Source organism: Magnolia sinica, chromosome 19 (genome assembly GCF_029962835.1).
Source record: "Magnolia sinica isolate HGM2019 chromosome 19, MsV1, whole genome shotgun sequence".
Taxonomy (NCBI): Eukaryota; Viridiplantae; Streptophyta; class Magnoliopsida; order Magnoliales; family Magnoliaceae; genus Magnolia; species Magnolia sinica.
In genome coordinates, this window is record NC_080591.1 from 59,122,028 (window position 1) to 59,144,272 (window position 22,245).

General features: G+C 38.9%; 1 protein-coding gene and 1 pseudogene across 1 annotated transcript; both read left to right on the forward strand.

The window, feature by feature from the left end:
• The first annotated feature begins 5,708 nt into the window (after nucleotides 1–5,708).
• LOC131235553 (signal peptidase complex subunit 2-like) lies at nucleotides 5,709–15,925 on the forward strand (annotated as a pseudogene).
• A 1,779-nt stretch (nucleotides 15,926–17,704) lies between these two features.
• Nucleotides 17,705–22,000, forward strand: LOC131234639 (uncharacterized). The gene is made up of 6 exons (XM_058231564.1): nucleotides 17,705–17,771; nucleotides 18,013–18,117; nucleotides 18,564–18,579; nucleotides 18,723–18,778; nucleotides 19,574–19,663; nucleotides 21,753–22,000. Exons 1-6 carry the CDS (start codon nucleotides 17,705–17,707, stop codon nucleotides 21,998–22,000), a joined length of 582 nt encoding a protein of 193 aa, XP_058087547.1.
• The last annotated feature ends 245 nt before the right edge of the window (nucleotides 22,001–22,245 follow it).

A 22,245-nucleotide genomic window follows, 5' to 3' on the forward strand; every position in this document is an offset into this window, starting at 1 on the left:
ATTTTTTTTATCGAAATCTTGTTATATAACTTTTTAATTTTTCTTGTGAAAATACAAAATCTAATTTTCTTTTTTTTAAAAAAAATATATATTTTTTTACAATTTGTCAAATTTTTCACAATTTTGATTAATTTTTTATATTTTCTTTTTCAAAATATTATTTTTTTATCAAAATCTTTTTTTAAAAAAATTATTAACATTATTCAAAGTTCTTATTTATTTTTATTTTTTTTCAAAATCTAGATTATTATAAAATCACAGTTTTTTTTTTCAAAATCTAAATTTTTCTTAAATGTTGCTAATTATTTTTCTAAGCTTTTCAATTAATTTTTTTTTTCGAAATTCATAATTTTTTTGTTGTGAAGTGTTGACCATTAGCGACGGTTTAGGATCGTCTCTAATGCAAACAAAGTAGTAGACGATATCGTATGATCGCTATAAGACGGCTAAAGACCGTCTCTAATTAAGATGGTCATTGACGGTCATAAATTAATACGGCCAATTACCGTCTCTAATTGAGACGGTCATTGACAGTCTCAAATTAACAGTAAAAGACGGCTAATGACCGTCTCTAATTGAGACGGTCCTTGACAGTCTCAGATTACCAATAAGAGACGGCCAATGACCGTCTCTAATACGGACGGTCTTTGACTGTCTCAAATGGCGGAATATAAGACAGTCAGAGACCGTCTCTTTTCGAGACAGTCGATGGCTTTTTTTTTTTCTGTAGTTAACGACGGTTTTTGACTGTCTTAAATGATTTTTGGACGGTTAAATTTTTAAGACAATATTAAGGACGGTTAAGAGCCATCTAAAAGTTTAGAGACGGTTTATGGCCGTCTCTAAAGCGTCTTTAAACCAAGCAATTTTAGAGACGGTCCAGAACCATCTCTAAATCCATCATTTTTTTCCATTTTTCACGTAGTGTATTATAGTAGTTTATTTTTTATGAATCACATACACAAGAAATTTCGAGATTGAAGGGATGCACACACACTGCACACAGAGGGGATACAAAGGATTGGAGTACACATTTACGTTCTTGGAGGTCTATGGAAGGTTCGGGGGCATACTAATACATATCATACACTCACGTGGAAAGCCAAGGCTCTCACACAAGGTGTGATCATACGATAATCCATGTGTCTACAGGAGAATCCATCACTACACTTCCTTTCCCGTGTCTATTGTCCAAGCTATCACGTCAATTTTGATTGCCTCCTACAAATGATCTCCCGCACCCGTGTGCCTGGTTCAACTATGAGGACATCTGCAAACTGAATATCATTAACAATGTGTTTCGTGGTGGAAAAACTAATCCTACCATAGGAGAGGACATTCATGTGCGCAGCCCTGACTCTATGAAGGCTTTCACAGAACAAAATGTTATAGCAGATCTTCTGGTCAGACAATATCATATGATGAAGCAACTTGATGACTGCGAAGCCTGTCTTTCAGAGATCAAACACATGATGGTGGATCTGCAACGTGCTACAAAACAAATTCTAGACTTCCTACCTGCTCCATAAAGCATACCTAGTCTCTTGTTCTCTGTAGTACATCCTTCCATTCATCACACATCTGGAGTTTTCCTGGAATGCTTAGGGCATAAATATCTTTTTGAATGCCCTATGATCATATTTGTGTGTGTGATGAATTACTGACTTGTCGACTTTGACATAGGTTTTATTGCAATATCTCTGAGTGAGGAATATACCTTTTTGTGTGCCTATATAGGGGCTCCGTTCCTTGGTTTGAATGGTTTACTTCTGCCAACTCTGGGTAGTGTTTTTTTTTTTTTTTGTATGGGCCAAGGCGAATTATTATCCTCACATCTTTAATGCCTATCTTTGTATATGCTGCATTTACTGATTGTGTTTATTTCACTACCCCACCTGATCTCCCCTGCATACATAGGATCCCCACATGGAGATGTTTTAGATCACTGTTTAATCATTATCCATCTATCTTCACTATATGTATGCTTTCTGAATGAGGTTCTCCCACATGTCTTTAACTTCAGTCAATATCTACCATCATGCGATCCTTTGTCAATGACTACCAAAAAGGGGGAGAAGGATTCAAACACCTCGACAGGAAATATATATCTGCTTGAGTATGTTGATGAAGGTGTCAGGGGGATCAGCTGCACCAAGTTAGGAGGAGTTTTGCCAATAGGGGGAGCAGCTTCTGAATCCTTCTAAATGATTATGTGTGTGCCCACTAGATTAAATTGTAAAATTGTGTATAGTGTATGTACACACAATTTAGGATGTCAGTATAGAAGCGGTTTTAGGGTGTTTTGGTATTTTGTCACGTAATTGACAAAGAAGGAGATTGAAAGTGCCCTGGTTTGTCAATTGCGTGAGTGTTGAGTCAACTAGACTGCATAGCCTCATATGAGGATCAATTCAAAGCGTCTGCCTCAACCGGATGTGTGCACAAGCTCACCACAGGTAAATCTAAGTCTCACATCCCATGTCCCAAAACACCAGGTAATTTAAACCCTTAAAAACAAGTGATAACATCACAGGGTTTTGAGTTAGAAAACTTTTTCAAAATTCAGAAAATCTCTAAGTTTTTTAGCTCTGTCGATTTTATCGATATACTAATCGATATTATCGACATACGCTGTCTATGTCCTCGATGTTAAACGATATCATCGATACGAGGACAAAATATGTCCAACAACCACATACTCATCTGGACGGAATTATCGATGTATCGATATACCTATCGATATCATCGATATTCAAATCTCGAGTCTATCGAAGTTGACTCGATAAGATCGACAGCAAAGCATTTGAGTCCCCTTTTTACTTAGAAAAATCATAAGATCATCGATATATCGAAGTACTCCTCGATATCATCGGAATTCAAATCTCGATGATATCGGAAGGCCTTCGATGATATTGGTCTTGGACTCAAAGATTTTCAGCAAATATTTCCGGGTGTATTATCTTTGATTGAGGGTCACTCGATAGAATCGATATTCAAATATCGATGATATCAATATGGTATCGATTGCATCGAACATGGACATAAACTGTCCAGCAAGCTTAAAGGAAAATTCGTTGGATTTATCGATGCATCGACATAGGTATCGATATCATCGATATTCAAATTCTGATGATATCGAAGGTCCCTCGATCATTCTTATAAACTTGAAATATGACATGACAAGTCTCTCTCATTTTCAAATGTCGATAAATCAAACCTAGTATCGATAAAATCAAATTTTGAAATCCGATGACATCGACACCTGTTTCGATTCCATCAACTAGCTGGCAAAAAGTTTCAAAAGCGTATGACATTTGAGTTTGTGTCATTGAGCGGACCATCAATGCTATCAAGAGTATATGCTCGATGATTTCGAACCTGTTTGATGATATCGAACTCTGTCATAAATGTGACCGTTTTATATCCATTGGAACCTTTTGCCTATATAAAGAAGTCTTCTCTATTATTGCTGGTAGAGAAAGAAGAGAGTGCTTTTGAGTGTTTTACCTTAAATCATATACCCAAAGCCCTTTCTCTCATGGAAGTTCATCCTCCAATCCACCCTCATCATTGATATTCAATAAAGTGGATTGGGGAATGAACTTCCGCATTCAAGGATCCTCCAGCTACTACCTTAATGGCAAATCATTAAACTGAGATGCCTTAAATGCATAGATGACTGGAATCACTCTATCTTCCTTATAGGAAAACATTTAATTGAGTAAGATTCCATCTTGACCTTGACCCAACCCGAAGCCGTATATTGGTACATCATCTACATTACGGATCAAGGAAGCAAAACACTCTTCATCAACAAGGAGGAGATCTTCGTCAACGTGCTGAATGAGACTCATCCACTTATTTGCAAGTTATTAGAGTCCAGAGGACACTTGTGATCATTCCTTTTTAGGATTGGGTCAAAGGTGTTTCTCACCCTTGCAAGCCCTCGTAGGATGCCTTCGGCGGGAGTGTACGTGGTGGGTGCATTGTGTTGACCCTTGCTCTGTGAAGAGCATAAACAGTTAGGTTCCTTGTATGGATCCTTGGCTAGTGTGCCTAAAACCGGGTGCGTTGTGTTGACCCATGCTCGTGGGAGCATAAACAGAGGTTCCTTGTGTGGATCCTTGGCCAGTGTGCCTAAAACCGGGTGCTATGTGTTGATCCTTGCTTAGGGAGCATAAACAGTCAACTTAGGTGTAGGTTGTAAAGGTTGAAGGTGAACCTGATTTAAAACTTTAGGTTTGAGGTGGACCGCTGTGAAACCTCCTTAGTGAAATCTGGCATACTCAAGGGTTGAGTGCGTCTGTAGGGAGTAGAGTAGACAAGTAGTCGAACTACTATAAAAATGACTGTGTTTGTGATTGTTCATTATCTTTGATTACTTGTGTGATTTCATTAACTGTCTTCATAACTGCTCACACTTTACACACGGTCACATCCATCATTAACTATAAATCATTTCATGTTTATCATTTAAATAGTTTTGTGATTGGATCCTCAAGTTGGCTTGGAAGCCATTTGAGTTGTTCTGGTGATATCCTGATGTTTCTCATGTCTATTTACTCAGGATTGGATTAATAGGATTTTAAAAAGCATAAAATTTTAAAATGTCCTATTCACGCCCCTCTAGGACATATTGGCCCTACTTCAACTAAAGTGGTCACTACCGCAATTTCACAACCAACAAGCCATGAAGACCAGGCCAAACAAAACCCAAAGCTTGGTGGTCCCATTTCCGATCCAGCTAGGTAGCTGATGTCAAAGCCCTATGGTCCCCCCATGATGTATGTGTTTTATCCACACCATTCATTCATTTTTCTAGTTTATTTTAGGGCATTAGCACGGCTGATAGAAAGCTCAAGTGCAGCCCACCACATGAAACAGTAGGGATTGAATTCTTACATTTAAAAGCTCCTTAGGGCCACGGGTGTTTTGGATCAAGCTGACATTTGTCTTTTACCATCATCCAGGTCTTGTTTGAACTTATGAACAAGTTAGATGGCAAATAAACTTTACGGTGGACCCTGAGAAGGTTTCAACGGTGGCTGACCCAACTATTTCTTATGGTGTGGTCCACATGAAAATTTGGATCTGCCTCATATTTTGGGCTCAATATAAAAATAAAATAAAAAATGGACGGCCAGAGTGGAAAAAACACATACATCATGGTGGGGCCCATAGCTTTGAAACCAACTAATTGGCTGGTATTGAGGTAACCGGCCAAATCAAATCTTTTATCGTACCCAGTATACTCTGTTGGCCCACCGTGAATGTTTTAATTTATCCATGCCATTCATCTGTTTTTTCAGCTCATATTAGAGGTTAAGCTTAAAATTGAAGCATATTTAAACCTCAAGTGGACCACACCACATGAAACAAGGGAAATAATGATTTCCCCCGTTAAAACCCTCATAGGGTCTTTATTTGTCATCCAATCTTTTGGAAAGATCAAACATAGATGAAGGGAAAACACACTTTTCAACGGTAGAAGTTAAATTCATGATGTTTATTGTGGTGTGGTCGACTTGAGATTTGGATATAGTAAAATGAATGGACGGAGTGGATAAAATGCATAAATCACGGAGGGTTCCACAGAGTTTACTCAGTACAGTCCATTTCCCAGCCCTACCGCGCTCCTTCCTTCGAACATTGCTTGCGTGCGAGTATTCTATCTTCGGACGGTGGAAATAGGAAAAGCTAGAAAGAAGGAAGAAGAAAGAGGAATGGCGAGCAACGACAGCAGCTCATCTCCCAAACCCAACCCTTGAAAAGCTAATTCGATGGATCCTCATTCCATCAAACACCTTCTCGACGAATCCGTCTCCGAGGTTCCAAAACCCTAGACCTCCCCCCTATGTATCTATCTCGATCTCTGTCATGCATTTCTAGGGTTTTTAGAGATTTTATATGAGGTTCTAACTCTTCTCTTCTTATAGATCGTCACTGGCCAAGGATACACCGAAGACGTGCGTCTGAGCAACATCAGATTTCTTGTGGGAACGGTCATCATCGCCATTGGTCTCGTCGCGCAGTTCTACTGTAAGAAGTTCCCAGAAAACAAAGATTTTCTCATCGGATGCATCGCATTATATCCTTCAAAAAATAAATCTTGTACATCTCTCGGAGAAGAAATCATCTTCTTTTTAGTGTTTTTGCAGTGTAATCCATCTATTGGAAATTGTATTTTTTTATTTTTTTTTTGAGATCTTTGACTCCTTTTTGGCAAAGTATATCGTCTTCAACGGATTGTTGCAGTTGATCATTTACAAAAAGGAGAAGAATGCGATCCTCTTCACTTATCCTCTTCCAGTGAGTTCTTCTTCTTCTTCTTCTTCTTTTTTCAGATTTTAGGAAAACGTCAAATTTTTTTCTTCTCTGTCTGTTTTTTTTTTTAATTTATAAATTTTACACAATGGGGAAATATGCAATTTGGGTTGGAATTATAGTAGCATTTCCACATGGGTAGACCGTTCATCTGGTGGGCCTTATCACAGATGCTTGATGCTGCAAAGGTACCTCTATTAGATAATTTTAGCTATTCAATAATTGACTTGCAATTGGATGGGTAAAAGGAACATAAGAGAAGGCCAAGGGGCGCTATGCAATAGGCAATTACCATTAATGAGGTGGACATAATTGTTTGATGGGGGTTTGGTCCATCACCCATCCATGGTGGGGCCCACCAGATGGAGGCATGTTCTGCTGAGCATTGTGTGACTCCACCATTATCTTCTAATTCAATTGTGAGATTGATAGAGTAGAACTTTGTTTGATGCAACTCATACAGTATTCGGCTATTATGTATATAGTAATGAAATCAACTTATTTTAAACACTTTGATTGTTATCATAGCGGTAAGATTTCTAACACAGGTTCAAAGCTTCCAGTTGTGAAAGTTCCCATTGTTCATGCTCTAGTTATTGCTATTGGATTGGTGAGGCATGCTAAAAAGTCTTTAAGTTTTTGACAGAAAAATCATGTCAACTTGGGAAATTGGATGACTGAATTTTGTAGACAAATTGATGGTGGTGGTGTAGAAATTTACAAAAAGCAAGGCTAGGAGGGTGATTGGCATCAATCAAGAAGATGGTTGTAGTGTTCAGATCAGGGAAAGATTAATTCAAGAGATTCACAAATTTTGCCTAACCTATACATTAGATGTCCAAGCCAACCCAACTCTACAGAATCTTGTTTTCCTAGTTCTGATTGACAACAAAGCTTCTCAAGATGTGTTAAGACAAATGCAACGCCAAGAGCAACTGTATAAAGTGTTACCTACTTGCATCCAACAACAACAAAACAAACTAGATTCCTTATCATATCAACCAACCAATAACCCAATTGGATAAATTTTACCGAAATCGTCAATCTTCCTATCTTTTCAATTATGAATCTTGCTATCTAGATTATGAATCATGATGTAGGATATGGCACAAAGACATTCCTAGCATGGTTGGACCAAAAGAAGGTGAACCATAAATTGGCCATAACTTTTGATCTGGGTATCATTACGGGGTGCACAACCTATCAATCTTTACTGAAACGGGCCATCTGAGGTGCATCAACCCACAAAGTGGGTCACGTCTATCCATTTCGCTAGAGAATGCGTGCTTTCAACTCAAAAATGAAAATTTAAGGAAAAATTACTATTTTTAGTAATTCCAATTTTTTTTAATATTTTGTTATTTTTAGAGTTTTAGATTTTCTTCTTTTTTAGAAACAACTTGTAATCATGCTAGGACTCTTCTAGCAAAAGTTTATTTGAAATTTTTATTTTTAAAAATTAGGCTTTAGAAGAGTTTTACTAGAATTAGGATTTATTAGAGTTAGAATTTTACTATTTTTGGTGATTATGAATTTTAGGGAGTTTGAGTTGGAGTTTGATTCTGAAACTTCTTCTTAGGTTTGGTAACACTATTTAAAGGGTTGTAAATTCGTTTTATTATGAATCAATCAATTTTTGAATTTCTAGAATTTATTTTTATTTTCTTATTTTCCCTCATGGATTCGAGGTATCTCTATGAGGAGTTCAGAGAAGCTTCGTGGATTCGGAGTAGTTATCCCCTTGAGGAAGACGGTGATTGACCTCATCACGTTCATTCCTACGTCAGGTCATTTGCAATCCAAATTGCTATTTTGATTGATCCACAAGTATGGTTCTATAATCTAGACTAGAATACCTTGTGATGTCGATCTATATTCACAGTGAAGAGATTTATATGTTGATTTATGAAATAGAATGCATATATAATATTATGCATGTGGGCCTTGTAATAATAATATTCCTTATTTCGTGTATAAAATGCAGTACTAATTCTTGTACAAAACTATGCTATATACCGAGTTATGTGCTGGAGCAACCCACATGATCCTACCCCTAGCGTACAACCATTGGAGGAAGTTGTGCACTGCTTGCTTGTTCTTTTACCATGCACTGAAATAAACCATGCTCCAGCTAACACAGACACTTGAAACTAGGCCTAACAACTCAATAACTTGTATTAATATAAACTTGGTAATGACTCTTCAAAAGGGAGGTATATTGATTGTTTCAAGTTTTGTGATTTGGAAGAAATCCATTATATTGATATCCTTTTGTGTTTCATTGTTTGGAGTGTGTTGATTCTTGATGGAAGGTAGATTGTGAAGTAATAGATTTTTCTTTAATTGCTTAATTTGATAATGGATCAAACTCATGGTTTAAATGCTCAAACTCAATTCAAACTTGTGCCTAATTCCATGCCGCCTCGAAACATGATTCATTACTCAATTCAATTTCTTTCAAGCTTAAGAATTGTTAGTGTGAAGTTGTTGCCTTTGAAAATTAGACAGAATGTTTTTACTCTATCTCTATGCGAATTAGCCATGGGTAAACAAAGTCTTTAGCCTAAAGGTGATATCTTGGATCTCCGGTGCAACTTGGTTATCGAGTCAATGAGACATTGACACCTGAATCGTAACGAAATGGACAAGAGTAGTAGAGAGGGAGAAATACTTTACTAATATCAAACTTCTTCTTACAATACTTAAGAAAATCTCACATATGGAAAATTTTGGAATGCCTACCTCCTACGCCACCCCCTCTTTTATAGACCCTAAATGAATCTTCATTGAGAATTCCCCTAAACTAAGAGATTCATTTCAAACCAATCTAATCTACCTAAGATGGTTGGACTTGTACTACCTCTACGACGAATCTTCTTCTTTGGCGGAAGCTGGTGGTGCAACCCTATGCATCAGCTCGGCACAACCTTTGTTGGGAGTCAACTGTAGATGATCTCTCTTTCGCTTGCACTTTTGTGGGTGCCAACTTATTTGTTGTTAACTTCAAAGTTCTTTGTGGATCCTCAAATATTTGCCCCGCTTTTCGTGGCACAATCATCTTTTGCAAAAGTCCTTCAATTCAAGTATTGAGACCTATTTGCATGTTTATCAACGTGGCCACCACTATCAATGGATCCATCTATCAATCCATTAATGAATCTAAGTGTAGGTCCAATGTTATTGCATCTTCAGATGTCAACTTTTCCTTTGACTCTATAGATTTCTTCATCATTTTCTACTTCAATTCTGGATTATTTGTCACATTCCAACAATCGAAGGATTCGATCATTGGTGTCTTCATAAGCTGGGGTCACTTGTTATTGGTTGGGACCTTGGTGGAGACGTTCCCCTACGCGTCCATGTGTTCCAACTTTGGTCCTTGAATTCCCTTCACACCGGAACTCTACCACTTGAATAGTGAGATTACCTACCACATGCCTATCCCACATTGGAGCTCCTACCACTTTGGGTATATGTAATATTCTAGGTTTTTTTTTTTGGCACATAGAGGTATTATACAATGGTAGGGCTGAAAGCTTGTGTAGCATTGTTCAAGTTTTTAGTCTGTGCTAGTGGGGCCCATGGGAACCCTTGGATCTGGGATCCAAACCATTGATATTAGGGTCCCGGGGCCCCACTAGAGATTTCTGATACACTAAAAACTCTGAAATGGAAAAATCCTAACCTTGCAATATGTGGCCAAAGAATATACAGTTAAGAAACAGAAAAGAGCAATGGTTCGCATTAGACCCAAGAAAAGGCCAAATATTCTAGGTAGACCCTCTTGGGAGTGTAGTCAATGCATTCTAGGTGCATGCCTGGGCTTTTTGGCCCTATTGCACCCTGTCTAGACCCTGGGCGAGGCGACTACCTCATGTATGAGCCTAGGTGCACCTAGGCATGCCTGCCGCACCAGGTTTTTTATTTTTTATTTTAAATGTGAGATACCCTTATGGTTTTTTTACCACCCAATAAGGGTGTGAATAGAAAAGAAATGGTTGTTAAGCCCTTTTCCAACAACTTATCTCCTTTTATGTTAAGGTCATCGCGTTGGACTTCTTGAAAGTAGGATGAGCTTTCATCATTGTTGTACAAGAGATTAAGTTGAATTGGGGATTTCAAGAGAATTGGAAAACATAGGTTATTGGGGGATTTTGAATATTGGATTATAGGGTTTTGAAAATTTAGGGATTTTGGCGAATTGTAGTTTTAGATTGGTGAATCTGGGTATTTGGGGAAGGTGGGAAATTTGTGGTTAGGATTTGGAGAAATTAAGATTTAAATTTTGGGAATTTGCGGGAAATTGGGAATGTGGGGTTCCAGTTTAAGAGGAATTCATGGCATTGACTTTTGATTATTTCAAAACGATTAACTTATGTCCATAAATGATTAAATATCAATGTTTATATATAAAAATAAAAAATGCACCTGGAATCTCTAGGCATGTGCCTAAGCCACTTGAAAATTTCAGGCGTTATAGGGGCAGGTGCTCCTGGCGCCTTCAACCATACTGCCTCCAGTTTCGGGGATTTTTAGTGTATGGGCTATCCAGAGTTTGACCCATCATATCAACAATTTGGACAACTGAATGATGGCCCTAAGGCCCAGCCTCTACAATTCGCCCATGCATTGATAATGCCTCATCCCATGAACTATATAATAGAGACGTGCATGTATGTCACTTCATACGTATGTCCAGATGTGGCATTCCTATAGCTGTTTATGAGCAAACACAGGTATGTGAATATGTAACATGATGCCAATACCACTCAAGGGGATTTTCTTCTACTGGAATCCACCATGTCAAGTGGGAGCCGCACATGACTCAAACTCATAGAAACTGTTGTATAACTGTCTCCAGCGTGGTAGCCCCAGGAGTCACCATGATAAAGCTCCCTACCAAGATACAAGAGATCAGGGATTCGGGCGCACCCGGGCAGACAAAAGGGAGCCCGGATCGCCTATCATGTGGCTATACAAAGAAAGAGAAAATGGACAAGGACAGGATTATGATTTCCTCAACGCTCCTAAGCCTACTTTGTCAAGAAAAAGGAGCCCCCTAATCAGCCTAGGGAGAGTGGCGTTCGTGTTCGCCCAAAAGGGGGCCTGATTGGCAGCTCCTAAACGAGCGAGGCCATCCGCCGGCCCGTTGATTTCACGGGGAATCAATGAAATGAGGAAGTTTCCTTTACCTTTAAGATTTTTAATTCTCGATATCCAATAGTCCCATGTCCAATAGTTGTATAACTGTCTCCAGCGTGGTAGCCCCAGGAGTCACCATGATAAAGCTCCCTTGCATGTGTGAAGTAAATGAGTGACTCCAGAACATTTTGGGTGGTTTTGATAATTGATCCCTAACAAGATTCCAAAAAGAAGAGGATAATTGGTGCCAACAAATAGTTGGTGAGAGCTGGGTCCTGCTCAGTGGTAGACAGACTCTATTTCAACACTGAGATCATGGGATTGAATGCCCATGAGGGGTGTGTGTGTGTTTTTTTTTTTAAAAAAAAAAAGGGATGGAGAGAGCTCCACACCCAGGAGGACTTGAAACACACTAAGGTACCGCTTGTAGTACCATACCATGTTTCCACCAACATGCCTCTGGTGGAGGACATCAGTACCATGAAAATGGTAAACCCCACCATGAGATCACCTGGCACAAAAATCAGGCCCGGTCGCTCAGGTGGGCCACACTATTGAAATCAATGGACAACCAATGGTATAACTCAACATAGAGTTGTGGCCTACCCAGTGAGTGGATCAGCCTTTATTTTTGTAAAGGGCAATCTTCATGGTGGGACATAATGTTTTCATGGTACTGACTTTCTAAACAAATGGTATGTGGCAGGAAAGATGGTACAGTGCATGCTAATGCTTAACGTTATATTTTGATCGTGTTTTTGTTGCAGAGTGTAATCAGGAGCTTGGACTGAAAAAGGATACTACAAGCATGGAATTAATGCTTTAAAGTCACCAAAGCAAAGGACAAACTCCAGAGGATTAAGATTGAAGAATTTACATACCAGGGATCCGAGGAAATCAAGTCGTTCAGGTTAAAGAGGCCCAAAAGTTGTCTAAGATTCAAGATCACATGGTTCCAACCATCCATTCGGCTCGAAACATCATACATGACCTGGGGGCCATAAATTAACCGTACACATAAAATTTCAGCCATTGGATACCTCTGGAAGTGGCCCAACGGATAGATCAGCCCAATAATTCCTTAAGTGGGGCCCACATGGTCTTTGGATATGCCTCAAATTTGGTATCAACTCATTGCATGAGGAGATAAAACAGATGGTCGGATTAGATTTCTCAGAAACATTGCAGTGGACGCCACCTAGTGTGGAATGCGTATAGTGCACATGAGCACTCGCCGTGCGCCAAACAAACCGAGACGGTCAGTAGATACTGATCCGACTCCCTTCCTAAAATGGAAATTTATGTTTTCTACCAGCGCAACAGGGAGTTGCGGTTGAAGTCGGGTGGGCCACCATCATCACAGATATTTCTTATCCGAACCGTCCATTCATTCTAAGAGGCTAAACCGACCGTACAAAAGGTGGTTTTTCAGACCCATACACGAGTATGAATGGAAACAGCGCCAATGCATCTAATGGACGGCTGGGTTACAATTCAATGGGCCACACCTAAATCGATCCAAAACCATCTACATCTGAATTTTGTTTTGTTGTGATTCTAATGGACGGTGTGGATTTCTCATTAGAATCTGTTCATGGACCCCACCAATATCCCAGCCAAGATTTCGCAGGCTCTGTTTGAGCGTCCGAGAAATCCGGGCGAGTCGGTGTGTTGTGCATCAAAACCGGACATCATGGACGTGATCCGGACCGTCCAAACTTTCGTAATGAAGGTTTTCACCCCATCCAAGAAGTCGGAATTGCTAGACCACGCAGTCCTCAGTCTCAGATTCACTTCAAACGCAACCCATCCTTGCTGTTTGGCTAAACAGAGGTGCGTAGTCTGGCGTTTTTACGAACGAATTGCGTAAAGAAAGTCTCTTCTGCATGCTTCACCGCCAGAGCCAGTCGACCGACCTGCATACAAATATAACAGCGAGAGAGAACGTGGGAGGAAGGGGACGTGTGTTTATTCATTGCTGGACGTGGAGCTGTTTAACAGTTTTCTTCTTCTCCTTGTCCTGATTTTATGTTTTGAGAGGTGAGTTAAATCATGGTCGGCTAAACCTCTTAGCTAAGGCTAAGAGGTGAAGCTTGTAAAGTGATGGGAGATTGTATGCGTGTGCCTTTTGTTTAGATTGAAGGGATTTTTTATTTGATTTTATTATGGGAATATTTGTAGTTTTTAATGGCCTGTTGTGACTGAAATTACAATGGGTTTGCAATGGCTTTGAGTATTTCTTTTTCCTTATTTTGATTATGACGTCAGGAAGCCCTGTTGTTCGCCATCGTCTCCTGAGCATGGTTGGATGGCGGTACCCTTCCTAACCTTCATAATCATCTGATTGGTTAGTAATTAATTTAATTCTGTTGTTGACTTTGTCTCCTGAGCATGGTTTGGTGATGGAATCCATTCTAATTCATATACCTTTCATCTCTTTAAAATTATATCAGAGAAAGTTCAGTTTAATTTTCATGATTTTTGAAGCAGGCATAAGATCTCCCTGATCTCTACAAGTGGATCCTCTGAATCCCTAGTTTCTTATCTCTGATTTCTCTTAAGTTTTAGATTAATCTCTCACCATTATTCATCACTTTATATTGGATTTAGATTTCATCTTAGGCTAGTTCTATTTCTACCTAGTTTCAGGTAACGTACAAGTATCAGTCCCTTGGGATTCGACCTCGGTCTCACCGAGTTTATTACTACATCACAACCCTATACTTGGGGTGTGAACAACTTTCTAAACAAATGGTATGTGGCAAGAAAGATGGTGCAGTGCCCAAGTTGTGGTATTGTTGCCTATAGATGATCAGTTCTTCTAAAACTAATGCAAATCCAGTTAAATGCTCTAGCCTGATCCATTACCTAGATATGTAGGATCCTAAGGTGGAACCATTTGATGAAATTTCAAAGGTTCTAGGTGTCTTGGATTCTCCATGAAACTATGTTGCTGATGCTCTCCCTCCCTCTTCTTCTTCTTCTTCTTCTTCTTCTTCTTCTTCTTGAGATTTGAATTTTCAGTTGCAATTGTTGTGTGCAGGGATCATTCAACAGCACTGGACTGGTAGTATCTTCCAAGCTGCCAAGATTCTCTGACTTGTATACACTGTCTGTTGCCAGTGCAGATCCAAAATCTGTTTCTGCCAACAAAGCAGTCCATTTCACAAAGAGTGTTACCAAGTGGTTAGTTCATTTGATATATTTTCAAATTTCTCCTTCCAGGGATGGAATGCCAGAATCCTCGTTTTGGCATGGAACTATTGTACTATGCATGAGGTGTATCTATTGTAAGCTTGGGTTTTCAGTTTGTACAAGTGGGGATGCACATCAGAAAAGAAAAAAGATTGTACAAGTGATCACAGTCCAATGATTCCAAACTGTTGATATTATGGGTTGTATTGTGAATTCCACGTGCACCAAAAATTCTCCCAGATTGGTCATGACCATTGAATCTTCCGCCATTGTTCTGTTGTATTTTTGTATGTGGACCATTTCTTCTTCTTCTTCTTCTTCTTTTTAATACTGTCTGCCTACTGGCAACCACTAAAGATTATAGGATTTCCCCATATTTGGCGTATGGCCAACCGATATGGGATTTCCCCGTATGGGAGATACTCAGTATATGGGCTATCAATACCACAAAAGGTTAGATTTCCCCATATTTGGCATATGGACCAACAATATGGGATTTTCCCGTATGGGAGATACTCAGTATATGGGCTATCAATACCACTAAAAGTTATAGGATTTCCCCATATTTGGCATATGGACCACCAATATGGGATTTCCCCATATGGAAGATAATCAGTATATGGGCTATCAATCACGAGCTGCCCCATGGATTTGAATCCTGGGTTCATTGGTCACTTGTACAAACAGAACCTAAGCATGCCATAGATTTTCTCAAGCTGAGCATTGTTTAATGCCTCTTTTATGTTGCACGGATTGTTATCCCATTTTATACAAGAATTTGACTTAGAATGAGTGGAACAATTTGATCACGATCCATGAGTATGGACGAATTTATGCAAGAGTATAAATCATTGGCACTCATAGATCCAATTGGTAGAATTTGAATGTTTCTTTGATTTGCAGGTTTACTCATGATGGGATTCTGGTGGAAGGTCTGTTCTGGAAGGATGTTAGCAAACTGATTGATGATTATAGTGGAGATTCTCGAAAGAATAAATGAACTCAAACAGGACGAATAGATATGACACGACAGGTCAGACAGCAGTTTGCACTCATCCCTTGAAAATTTTAAGGCAATTCGAATTCTACTGGTTTTAAAGAACTCGAGTTCATAGGATTCATGGCCAACCATTTCTCTGGACATCTCTTTGAAAACAGAAATGAATATGTAACTTCTCTTTCCTACCGAGGCCATTTTAAACCTCCACACCTCTTAAATGGGGATGGCCACAGGCAGCAGCCCAGGTGGTCCACCTTGCTCCCAGGCCTGGCCTGCCATGTCCCATGTTCGGCCTTGATTTTTAGGCTTGTGTGTCCACCCAGGGCTGAATTTAGGCCCCGTATAAATAGCCTGCCCAAATTCTATATCTTTCATTCAAGCCTAGGCCAAGCTAAGATGTGCAAGGCTGTTTATATGACTGTGATCTCTCCACATGCTGACCCATGCATAGTAAATATTTTGAATTGGCTTTTCATCTGAATATTCAAGGCCTGTTTCAAGATAGCTGTGGTAAATGTGTCTACTGGCAAGGAGCCTCATAAGCCACATTGGTCAAATGTCCTCCATGCAGTAGTCAGGCACTTGCCAAAACCATTGATCAGTTGATCATGGAATTTTGGCACATTTATTGCAGATTGTTGAGTTGCTCGCTCCTTAAATGGGGACTGTTACTTTGCCATTGCTCACCTTTTGCACCATCAGTCCATCTGTTGACAGGCAGCTATTTGGATTACTGGGATAATCTCAATTGTCATGATTTTTTGGGACGCAGATTGGGTACTACCCCTGCCATTCCTTCTCTAGGAATGGACAGGGCTTTGAGGCCACCATGATGTATGGGTTTTATCCACACCGTCCATCCATTTTGCCATATCATATTAGGGTACAAGCCCTAAAATGGGCAGTTCCAAGGCTCAAGTGGATCACACAATGGGGATTAAACACTTACTATTGAAAATTTTTTGGGGGCCACAAAAGTTTTGAATTAAGCTGATATTTATGTTTTCCCTTCGTCCAGGTCTATTTGACCTTATGAACAGGTTAGATGGCAATTAACCATCATCGTGGGCCCTGGGAAGGTTTGAGATCGAGTGTTATGTATTGTTTATTTTTAATATCTATTTATACAAGCTAACATCTCAATTTTATCCTATTTTGATAAATCTAAGGGCTACTCAGAATTCAATCATGGTGGCCTAGGTATGTATTTACTGATTTCTAGTTTTTCTTTTTGCTGCTTATTATTTTGGATAATTCATTATTCAGATAGGTTGGGTTTTTAATGTGTTTCACAGTGGATGCTAGTGCTACAAATTCCAGGTGTGACCAGTCATATGTGTTGCACTAGGAATATTTTGGGTATTATAGATGGATGAGAGGACTCTTGATTTGTTACTTGGTTCATACCATTACAAAATACAAACTGAGATTTTGCCTTCACAATAGAAAAGTGATCTTCAAACAACAAAAGTATTCAAGAAAATGTAAGGATTCTGCACTTGTGTTTGAATTTTGATTTTTACCTTTCTGATTCAGAAAAGCTCTGATCAGTATTTTCAGATTTAAGGAATTGTTTGATATGCCTTTTCACAATATACACAAGTTTTCAATTTTGTCAACTTGGACCCATGGTACAGTAATCCACATTCCCACTATGGATAGACTATGCCCCAAACATTTCCCAGAGTGGAAGTCCCTAAAGACTAATCTTGGGACATTTTTCAGTTGAATGTGGACCATCTTTATATTCCTTTTTTGAATTGTCTATAAATCCATGAATTTATGGTAATGTGGATTTACGGAATTCATGAATTTAACAATTCCCTGCCTCAAATGCCTTCTCAAACAGTCCCTAAATTCATATTTCACATTATATTTTCATTTTTCTTTTTTACTTCTTTCCTCAATTTTGCGATGGGGGAGGTTTTTGGGTAAAAACTTCCTTGACACAGTGGAGCAAACTTCCAATGTTTGTATATTCCTTTTTAAACATTACAGAAAAATGCATGGGTGGATGATGTTTAGTCTATTTCATCCTCTACAATGGCGCCCATTGTATCAATAATCTTGATTGCTATAAATGGGCCCACTATATGGGATGCTGAAACAAGTGAAAATGACGACTGATGTTTTGTTGAGAAGAGAAGAAATGGATGGATGAATTGGGTCTTTTAGAAAATTTCTTCTGTTCATTTTGCATTTATTTTTATTTTTTATTTTGTATGTAATCTATTTTATTCATTCTGGTTTATTTATAAACTCTTTTTTACTACCCTGCCAAGAAAGGATAATTGAAATCCGGCATTTTCCCCAGAGTTTTATCACTGATCTGGGTTTTGTCATTTTTGAAGGTCAAGATAAAATTGCTAATTTTGAGATGAAGCTCATGGACATTGACAATGAGCATCTTGGAATTCCAGAAGCAGAGTATCATGCCATTGTAAATATGCCATCAGGTTCGTCAAAGAATCCTAACTTCTGAATCGTAGACGCTTCTGGACAGCTAACACAAAAAGATACAATGATGTACTTGTTGGGTTGAACGATACCACATAAAATCTCTTGAGATCTTTGGACAGGAATGAATCCGAAATATCTCCGTCGACGTTGTACGCTTTAGCATGTGTACTAGAGAATGTTCCTTTCATCAACAGAAGCCCACAAAACACCTTTGATTGCTCTTGAACTAACAGTTGCACAACTTATGGTGTGAATCCAATGGGTACTAAAATGGAAAAAATGGCAATGTTCTGAATGCACAGACTAATGCCCATTATCCAAAGCTTAGGATTGTTGGCCTCATGATTTCGAACAATTCAATTTTGGTTACTTGTATGTCATTTCTATTATTTCCAATCCCTCAATTTGTTAATATCCACTGGAAAATCTTAATGGATTTCAGGTGGTCATGGAAAACAGTACCATGATTTTTCAGGCTCATCTGAGTCTTAAAACCAGGGTTTTTTTTGTGTTGCATTTTGAACTTTTTGACATTAATTTTTCGTTGGTTGTCTTGTTGATTGCTTTCTGCTATCTATGATGATTTTTTGTGGATGTACAGATGCTTGATGGCCATAAAAACCATGGTGAAGTTGGATAAAGCACTGGTAGAACCAGGTGGTGGGTCTTGCCTCTGCTGAATGCAATGGTGTAGGTGATGTGTGGGTGTTGCAATGTCAATGCAGTGGATGGGGTCTGGCCTTGGTGAAGTTATTATTATTATTTTTTATTCAACATGTTCTTGTAAGTGATTTAACCCATGAAATGAAGTGGGTTGATGGGCATGCATTACACCACATGAACGGCTGTGGAATGGAATAAGGCCATTTCTTAGTAGTGGTCCAATATAGGCCCGGGCTGGCCTTTTTATTTCTGGGGCCTGATCAAGTGCTTAGATCGAGATTGGCCCACTCACAGAACTGATGAAATGCATATGCATTTGGTATTATGCTATTTCAGAGTGCATCATACGGTGTTCTGTTTACAGGGATACGGATGGGATCATTGTAGATGAATCACCCTTTGATATTTGGTCTCTCTCTTGAGTTTTCACCACTAATGTATTTTTCTTTCGTGTTCTTGAGCCATAACATAAGATGGTTCAGATCTTTGAATATTGGATATCCACCATCCAATATTTGGATCATCAGACCTTGGGCCCCACATTCACACAATCTGAATCTTGATTATCAGCCCTTAGGCCCCACAATCCACTACAAAGCTTTCAAGATTAAGCTTAACCTACAACCCTATGTGTGGGGCCAATGTTATGTATGCATGACATTCAAATTACACGTATAAAATATGTAAAAAATAAAAATCAATCAAATATAAACATTAGCCCTCAAATATACTAGCATTTCAGTAGACATTGGCATTTACTGGGGATTTTGCCGGCAAATGTTATATTAGGCAGTGGCCAGCACAACCGTCGGCAAAAGATACAGGCTGCCAGTAAAACCTTTAGTGACCAAGCTTTTCCCGGCAGTTTTCTGACTGCAGGTAAACATTTTACCGGCGGATTTCATTTTCTTTACCGGCAGTTTTGACCGCCCACAAAAGATGGTTTTCTTGTAGTGAAACATAATAATAATAAATATTTATTAGGATAAAGAGCATATTCGATACTACAACACCGAATCCTTGCGAAATTTATGTAACCTATTCCAAAAGAGAAGGTCTCAAGTGCAGCCCATAGGACCATGAGTTAATAGTTCACCCAGTAGATGACATCCAACCAATTAAGTAGACGCATCAGCCAACTCATATTTTATCCACGCCATCTATTCATTTTAGCAGATCATTTTACAGTTTGAGCTAAGAAGTTTTGGATCAATCTGACATTTATGTTTTCCCTCCAATATTTATGACCAGGTTGGATGGCAAATAAACATCATGGTAGGCCTGAGAAGGTTTCAATCGGTGGAACAATTATCATAATGTTGTTGACACAAGCTCCTCTGATATGCCTCAGTTTTTCAATCATACCCTAAAATGATCCGCCAAATTGGATAAACGGGTGGGTAGCAACCCATACATCACGGCGCACCCCACACATCCCCTAACTTATTTTACTGGGATGGAGCGGGGGCAGGACGCAATACGCTTCCCTTCGTCACACGTCTGATATAATTAGTTAAAAGTCAACAAATCAACGTCAACAACACCAGGTCGGGTCAAGAAATATTTTACAAAGGAGACAAATAGATGCCATTTTCTCGTTACTACCAAAAAACCATCTTATGGCAAATTTCATGATCCAAGTCCTTTATCAGGTGTCCCACGTGTCCGCTCATCAGGTTGGCCACGTGTTATATATATAAAAAAGAACGGGTTAAAAAAGAAGTTTGAGATCCACCCATATTGAACGTAACTATTGTATAGACCACCTGTTGATGGCTGAAGGTTTATTGGAAAGAGCGGGAATCTATGCAACACCTGTTTTACACATTAACCGAAATACATACGGACCAGAGAAGACTTGATACAAGGCAGAATTCATTACGAAAGTTAGAGCCTTAAAACAAGTATATCTTGCAGGCATAATTCATTAAGAAAGTTAGCTACTTTTTTTAGGGTAGGATTTGCTACTTTAGCTAACCAACCTAGCTATCCCTATGCTAAATTTGAGACATCAATGATCGAATTCCATATTTATTTTCATTTTTACTATTTTTAATAAGTTTTGATTTGATAGTAACTTTTCATCCTTCAAGCTTTAGGAGTTGTGTCCAACATGAAAAGTGTTTATAAAAATTAGGAGCATAACATGGTTAAGCTACATTTGACAATTACTATAAATAGTAAGTAATTTACGAATTTTATAGAGTTTTAGTTGTAGTTTAATTATTAAACTTATTCTTAGCTTAGTATACCTGTTTAAAGGGTTGTAAGCTCGTTTATTTAATCCATCAATCAACTTAAAAAATTTCTAGAATATTATTTCCATTTTCTTGTTTTTTCATCGTGGTTTCGAGAAGTCTCGGTGAGGAGTTCGTGGATTTGAAGTAGTTATCCTTGAGGAAGATGGTGATCGACCTCATCACGTTCATCCCCGCATCAGTCTCTCAAGCTCTATCTTCGATTCTAAAACTTTTGAGTGAAGTTTCGGTAATATAAACAACAGAGTGGGTCACACCATAGGCAACAATGGCCATTGGATGCCATCCATAGATTATTTGTAGGGCTACCATGGTGTATATTTCTCATCAAACCCGTTAATCAGATCTAAATCATGGGGATGAAGTGAACATACAAAAATTAGCCCAAATCAAATATTAGGCCGGCCACATGATGTAAACTAAAAGGTTTTAAAAATATATTTACATTTGTCCCAATGCTCTGGCCCGATGGATTTTTTTTTATCAGTTTGATCTTTAGCATGTAATAATGGTTCTCACTTGACCGGAGGAGTGGATTTATATACAAAGCATGTTGGAACCACAAAGCCAGGGTGTTGCCCAGCGATGACTACTCCAGTTCAGTTGGAAAGAGAAATTACAGCATTCTGGATCCCGAGTACATGCATAATAAGACCTTGTTATTCCCCTTGGAACATTTGGAATGACTTGGGCTCCATTCTCCATTTCAGTCGCATTCTCCACCTCTCCTTCTGTCACATCTATAGGGAAGGTAACTCAGTTGCGGATGCCCTGGCTAGAATGGCTTCGGAAGGGTGCCCCAACCACTTCTACACGGCCCGTGATGACCTCCCGTGTAGAATTAGGGGCTCTTTGGTCCTTGACAATGCGGGGATTGGTATCATCAAAACTACCTCCCCCTCCCCTGTGGATATGTAGCGTGTGGGCATTCGGTTTTGTTTTGGTTTTGGGTATATGATAGGCGGGCCTGAGTCTTTTTGTAGGTTCCCGCCTGAATGGCTGTAAATCCTCTTCGCTTTATCAATACATCTTCCTTTTTTTAAATAAATAAATTTTTTTAAAAAAAAAAAAAAAAAAAAGACCTTGTCATTATGGAGGGCGGATTATGTGAGACCCAGCCTCACCTAAGACCATGCGGCCCTTACATTTTTTATCCCGGGTCCACCTTGATGTATATTACGTATCCATGCCGTCCATCCATTT

Bases quoted from the DNA above. Each gene is read 5' to 3' on its own strand.
- LOC131234639 (XM_058231564.1), top strand. From the start codon at position 17,705: ATGGCGCCCATTGTATCAATAATCTTGATTGCTATAAATGGGCCCACT. The intron at 17,772-18,012 runs GTGAAAATGACG...TCATTTTTGAAG, and splicing joins TATATGGGATGCTGAAACAA to GTCAAGATAAAATTGCTAAT. The intron at 19,664-21,752 runs GTAAACATTTTA...TCTCCATTTCAG, and splicing joins CGGCAGTTTTCTGACTGCAG to TCGCATTCTCCACCTCTCCT.